The sequence below is a fragment of the Monopterus albus genome, unplaced genomic scaffold (genome assembly GCF_001952655.1).
Source record: "Monopterus albus unplaced genomic scaffold, M_albus_1.0 scaffold274.1, whole genome shotgun sequence".
Taxonomy (NCBI): Eukaryota; Metazoa; Chordata; class Actinopteri; order Synbranchiformes; family Synbranchidae; genus Monopterus; species Monopterus albus.
This window is the reverse complement of record NW_018128154.1, coordinates 313,526-320,658: the sequence shown is the minus strand read 5'-3', so window position 1 is coordinate 320,658 and position 7,133 is coordinate 313,526. Positions and strand designations below refer to the sequence as shown.

The following is a 7,133-nucleotide window of genomic DNA, read 5'->3' as shown; positions in this document are numbered from 1 at the left end:
GGCTGCAGCCCAGGCGGTTGCGGAGGCAAAAACTCGGGTCTGGGAAGAGTTCGGTGAGGCCATGAGGAAGGACTATCAGTCGGCCTCGAAGAGATTCTGGCAAACCGTCCGGTTACCTTCACTAACTGGCCAAGATAAAAAAAAACAGATTTTACGACCGCGTTTATCTGGCTCTCCATTTTCAAGTCGGAGTCTAATTTAACACCTAAGTCCGTGATCACCGGTCGCACATACTGCCCCAGGAACCCTAAGTCTACCGGGGGAGGGTCGCCAGACGTATTCTGGCCAAACACTATAACTTCAGTTTTAGCATCATTTAACTTTAAACGGCTTAGAGACATCCAGCCCTTAATATCGGCAAGACATGCTAAAAGTGGTTGGATCGAGTAGGTGCCCTTCTTACCCAGTGGCATAATAATCTGGACATCATCAGCATAGCAGTGAAAAGAGACCCCATGTTTCCTAAAGATAGAGCCAAGGGGAAGTAAATACAATGAAAAAGGCAAAGGCCCCAAAATGGAGCCCTGTGGGACCCCAGATAACAAAGGGGTTGTCACAGATTCCACATCTGCCAACCCGACAGACACTGATCTACCCGATAAATATGACTTAAACCACGCTAGGGCAGCACCACGAATGCCCACTAAATGCTGAAACTGAGATATTAAAATGTCATGGTCAACCATGTCAAAGGCGGCAGTCAAGTCCAGCAGGACAAGAATCACATATTCACCAGCATCAAATCAGTTTACACAGTGTGTCCATACAGCAAACTGTACTCTTCAGGTAATACGAAGATCTGCTACCTTGATGGCATTTGATAATCCGGATCCTTCAGGTCTTCTCGCTTCTCTCTGGAGCTCATTTCCGGTTGCACGGACAGCTGCTCCTCTTCATCATTATCAACCCACAGGACGCCCTGACTCCCAGCGTCCTGTGCACCTTAACAGAGATGGCACATGTATCAGAAGTCACATTTGTATAAGTGCTTTTATTTTTCAGGTGTATGAAACAAATCCAGCACCACAACAGCTCAAACCTCAGCTATTGTATATGAACAACAGCACATCGTCTGTATGTTGATGGTGCTGCAGGAAATGTCTATTTTATTTTTATACACAGAGGGAAATAAATCAAACTTTAAGGCATTTAAAAATGTTACTTTGAATTTTGTAGTTTACGAGGAAATTAATCTTTATTTGCATATTATTTATTGTTGTCACTAACATTTCTAAGTTAGTTTTCAAGAAAAAAAAAGTCTCAGGTTCTATAAATGTGAGAATTCCTCGATTTTCTTCATCTTGTATGAGAGTGAACTGATATTTTGTGTTCACCAACTGATTATGATCATAAATATCAGATGAGCTACCCAGGTAAAGACTGGAAGTGTAGTGGTTAATAATAAACCAGATTCCAGAGGAAATATGTAATAGAACAGTATGTAGCTCATACAGACTTTATTTGGTATTAGCTTGTGTAAGGGAGAGCTGAGTGATTATGTGTTTATTAAGTTCATGTGAGGTGGACAATGGGCTTATGTACAGTGCCTTGCGAAAGTATTCGGCCCCCTTGAACTTTGCGACCTTTTGCCACATTTCAGGCTTCAAACATAAAGATATAAAACTGCAATTTTTTGTGAAGAATCAACAACAAGTGGGACACAATCATGAAGTGGAACGAAATTTATTGGATATTTCAAACTTTTTTAACAAATAAAAAACTGAAAAATTGGGCGTGCAAAATTATTCAGCCCCAGGGAGCCAGGGGTAGAGAGGAGAAGGACCATGCTGCAGTGAACAGTAGACGATGTACTTTTTTGGGACCCAGCCGGCTGGGGAAGACGCTGACTCGGGACTGATAACAAATGACCTGACCTGACTGACTGGTGCTCCGACAATCTTTAGGCTTTATCTATTCCATTGCAAGAGGAAGTTCTCTGATCTCTGTTCTCTGTTCCCTAACTACAAGATTATTTGTTTAAATGCTACTCTATTCAGAATAATTGTAATATTAAATGATCCTTTAAATTGTAATGGTTTGTCTGAATTAATTTAGTTGGTATCACACTCTTGCCACGACAGAAGCAAAAACCATGACTGGTCAATCCTTACTGACTGATCTCTGTAACTTTCCAATGTTAAAAACTGGAGGGAACCTTGATGCCTTCGGCAACTAGGAAATGAAACTACCTGTCTGGTGTGTGTGCTCCTCCTCCTCCTCCTCCTCCTCGCTCAGAACCACCACCTCATGGCTGTCCAGACCTGGGATCTGGGCTTTGAGTTGTCAGGTAAAAAGTTACGTCAGATGAATGTTTCAAAAACTATTTGTGATTTGCTGTTACAAAGACCCATGAGCCTTAATGAAAGCTGATTTAATTTACAACATTCAGTCCAACTTTTAATGTGCAAGTGCCGAATTATAAGTCACATGGTGTAGATTTGTGCAAGTGTTCACTTTATTTAATACGACATCTGTAAACTTGTCAGAGCGCAGATAAACTTTCAAATGTGCAATTTTTTAATTGAAGTTCAACATCCCCGATGTAAAACTGAATTTATTTTTTACTCTAAGTCATAGAATAACTTATCACTTGACCTAGCCACTGACCTCTTCTTTCGGGCTGCAGAAGCTCCAGCTGCCTCCTCTGCCGGTCAATCTCCTTCCTGAAGCCGGAAGCCTCCTCCTCGTATCCCGCCATGGTTCGCCCTACCACCGCTAAGATCTCCTGGGCGGCCGTTGTCAGTTTTTCGGTAATGATTCCTCTCAGAATCTCCGCTTTAGACATGTTACCTAAACTGTCGAGTGTCTCCGAAACCCCGGACTTCGTCTTCGTCCAGTAAAACATGGTTGTTGGGTTTTCCCCGCAGAAACTGCTCGCACATAAACACGGACAGTATGATACCGGATGTTGGTACGGCTACAAAACATGTCCGATCACAAACAAAAACAATAGGGGTAAGGTAGGTACACCTTGGCAACGAAAAGAATTGTAGATAAAAATTCTAAAATGTCTCTTTTTGAGTAGGCAATTTGTGCTTTGATTTCTTCATATACCCTGTAAACGCTCATTGTAAGACAAAATACATTAAAGATATTGTTTTTAGCCTAATAATGAAAACACAGGCATATTTGACACAAACACCAGACAGAAAATACTTGTAGAAATTTTAAATACGTTATTAGAAATTTACAATTAATGATTAAATTACACCGATTACATTTAAAACATCTGTACAACAGTACTCTCATCAAAATATAAAGTACCAAATGTTTTGTGTAATGGCCCATTTCAAGAGAATACACTGTATATACAGTGCATCCAGAAAGTATTCACAGCCTTTGCCATGACAGTCAAAATTGAGCTGTGGTGCATCCTGTTTCCACTGATCATCCTTGAGATGTTTCTACAACTTGATTGGAGTCCACCTGTGGGAAATTCAGTTGACTGGACAGGATTTGGAAAGGCATACACCTGTCTATATAAGGTCCCACAGTTAACAGTGCATGTCAGAGCACAAACCAAGCCATGAAGTCCAATGAATTGTCTGTAGCTCTCTAAGACAGGATTGTATCAAGGCACAGATCTGGGGAAGGGTACAAAAAACCTTCTGCAACATTGAAGGTCCCAATGAGCACAGTGGCCTCCATCATCCGTAAATGAAAGAAGTTTGGAACCACCAGGACTCCTCCTAGAGCGGGCCGCCCGGCCAAACTGAGGGATCGAGAGAGAAGGGCCTAAGTCAGGGAGGTGACCAAGAACCTGATGGTCATTCTGAAAGAGTTCTGGTAAAGAGGCCAGATGGAAACCACTCCTCAGTAAAACTAAAAGGCACATGGCAGCCCACCTGGAGTTTGCCAAAAGGCACCTGAAGGACTCTCAAACCATGAGAAACAAAACTCTCTGGTCTGATAAAACTGGATTTAACTCTCTGGCCTGAATGCCAAGCATCATGTCTGGAGGAAACCAGGCACCGCTCACCACCTGGACAACACCATCCCTACAGTGAAGCTTGGTGGTGGCACCATCATGGTGTGGGGATGTTTTTCAGTGGCAGAAACTGGGAGACTAGTCAGGATTGAGGGAACGATGACTGCAGCAATATACAGACATGTCCTTGATGAAAACCTGTTCCAGAGCGCTCTGGACCTCAGACTAACGACAGTTTATCTTTCAACAGGACAATGACCCTAAGACCACAGCCAAGATAACAAAGGAGTGGCTACAGGACAACTCTGTGAATGTCCTTGAGTGGCCCAGCCAGAGCCCAGACTTGAACCGGACTGAAAATGGCTGACGCTCCCCATCCAACCTGATGGAGCTTGAGAGGTACTGCAAAGAAGAATGGGAGAAACAGCCCAAAAATAGGTGTGTCAGGCTTGTAGCATCATACTCAAACAGACTTGAAGCTGTAATTGGTGCTAAAGGTGTTTCAACAAAGTATTGAACAAAGGCTGTGAATACTTGTGTACTTTTTTTTTTTAATTTGCAAATATTTCAAAAACTTTAGTCACCATGTCTATGGGGTATTGTTTGTAGAATTTTGAGGACAACGATGAATTTAATCCATTTTGGAATAAGGCCGTAACCTAACAAAATGTGGAAAAAGGTAAGTGCTGTCAATACTTTCTGGAGGCATTGTGTGAAATTACTGCGTTTAACATATTGGTGCATTACTGCATACACCACTTTAAAGCTGCAGCTAGTAAAGGTGGAGGATTTTTTATTTCTACATAAATTATTAATCTCTAATATTGGCAAACATTTGAAATGTAAGTGAAGAATAGTAGCAAAGAGTATTAGTTCAATGAAACCTGGAATTTCCCACAGTGGCTGAAACAGGAATCAATTATATACAGCTGTACAAATATCTAATACAACAGAAATAAGCCAATATCTGTTTATTGGTTTGTATATAGCAGAACAAGGAGGGTGAAAAAACACTGCAGTGAATCCAACCATTAAAGTAACTGGACACAACATGGTCGAGCACTTTGTCATGTTCACAAGGAAACAGACAATTCATCTCCCAGTGTCCAACGTAAAAATCCAGAAACTTTCAGAACAAACAACTTGTCTGTCCATGTTTTTGAAACAATCAGTAAAAGGAAAAACACCATTTAAAACCTTTTGGGCTTTGAATAAAAATAACCCCGGTGAAAAGTAAAAATGACAAGATTTTGCTTAAAATAAAAATTCTTGAACCATAAGTCAATTTTAAAAAATGCCTCATTAAAAATTTTACTCATGAGTTCAACACTTTGTCCATATTCAGTAGGATCTCTGTGTTTAAACCAACAGTCTGAGACATTTAAATACCTTTAGGGTGTTTGGTATCATGGCATTGTGTACAAGGCTCTACAACGTGCACTCCTGTGCACACTGCATTTACATGGTGAGTCCAGTGACATGCAATATTTTTCTTCTTTTCAAATCCCGTCTACAGAGCCAAACCAGCTCTGAACCAACGATGCTCCTACTACCAAGGTTTTAGGAATGGAGGTCTAGATTCTTCCACAATGACGGATCAGCATCAATCGCCTGCTCTGACCCGTGCTGGGTTCATGGAGCCTTGTATACCTACTTTTAAGATTCTACATTTATGAGGAGTTTTTAAAAATTCAGGTCGTAATTTTTACAAAACAAAAATCCCTTGACTCATGCGCCTTGAGCTCTGATCTGTGTTGGGTTTACGGACCCAGCATACCCGACTACGAGTCCAGCCTGAGGTAAAACTATGTTTGTGAGATGATTTAAAGATTTACATCTTCAGTAGGAACGAACAGACGTGGAGCTGAGAGGAACAAATAGGGTAAGGAAATCAGAGCATCGAGAGATGGATTCGAATGTTGGCTTTTAGGGGCTTTTGCTCCAGAACATCACTACTCTTATCCTTTATGTAGCATCAGGGCCCAGTTTCAACATATTTAACAACAGAACAAGATAATCTGAAGCCACCTCAATCTTTGAACAGCGTAACAAATAAAAAGGTAGTAGACTGTATGCCATGTGGCATCTAAAAGCTTTGTAACGTCTTGCGTTTAACTTTGTGAATGCTGCAGAAGCCGTGATGAAAACTGACCATTATGTGCAGCACTAGCTGTCCGATCCATCTCTGGAGGAGTCTTCCATGGGCCAAGTCTAAAGCCTTTAGCACAGACGGGACATCTGAAAGGTTTCTGCCCAGTGTGGACCCTCATGTGAGTCTCCATGTTTGATTTGCATGAGAATTGCTTCTTGCGCCTAGTGCAAGCGTGTGGCTTCCCTTTCCTGTGGTAGTACAGGTGGCACTCTGTCTGCTTTGTCGTACATGTTTTGCTGTAGATTTCGCAGACGTGCATTCTTCCTCGTCCACCTGACCCGAGTCATGACAATGGTGGTGGTGAAGTTTCAGCCTGTGTTTTGAAGCATATGTGTTTTGGCAGATGGCCCATTTGTGTGGCTTATTCCCTAGATGGACCCACTTGTGATTATTTAGCTCGTACTTCTCAGGAAACGCTTTCTGGCAAATCTCACATCTGTACAGCCTGTGTCCTTTGTGTTGAGCGATGTGGCCCTTGATGCCAGTGATGGTAAGAAATAACTTTCCACAGAAGTTACAGCTGTGCGCATTCAGGTGACTGAAGGTGGCTCCTCAGCTCCCCTGTGGACTCAGACCGTTCCCCCACTCCACAGAGCCTCTTTGAATCGCCCACATGGCCCCAGGAGTGTTTAATCAGCATGTTCTCTGAGCCACACCAAGCTCTGCCGACTTTACAGGACAGCGCCTTTGGAGACGACTCGGCCTGTTTGCTTCTCTTTGTTTTGACAGGTGAATGCTGGACTTGTCGCCTCTTTGTCGTAATCCTGAGATGCTCACCACATCTTACTGGTTTCCAGTTGTCATCTCTATCACCTACTTCCTGTTTGCACCAGAGACTGACGTGATCACAATCTTCTGCTTCTTGTGTCTCCATCCCTCGTTGTTGTGATGTTGAGTTGTTGGGCAGAACATCCAGCGTCTCGTTTCCTTCTTTTTGATGAACAGGGCTGGTGGGAGCACAAATTAAAGAGGAAAAGCCACAATAGTACAGAAACGGGGATCGCAGAGAACACTGCTTTTGGGCTTGGAAGGTGTTAAACAGTCTGATGCAGT

The 7,133-nt window shown here is 42.4% G+C and overlaps 1 protein-coding gene across 1 annotated transcript in view; it reads right to left on the bottom strand.

Moving 5' to 3' along the window:
- The window catches only part of LOC109972963 (uncharacterized), an 18,125-nt gene extending 14,681 nt beyond the window's left edge, over window positions 1-3,444 (bottom strand). The window contains exons 1-4 of the mRNA XM_020622228.1: window positions 3,265-3,444; window positions 2,608-2,917; window positions 2,190-2,273; window positions 807-942 (exon numbers count right to left, since the gene is read on the bottom strand). Coding sequence (XP_020477884.1) covers window positions 807-942; window positions 2,190-2,273; window positions 2,608-2,917; window positions 3,265-3,288 — 554 coding nt within the window. The 5' untranslated portion in view covers window positions 3,289-3,444. The remainder of the gene's footprint in view (window positions 1-806; window positions 943-2,189; window positions 2,274-2,607; window positions 2,918-3,264) is intronic.
- Window positions 3,445-7,133: the final 3,689 nt, after the last annotated feature.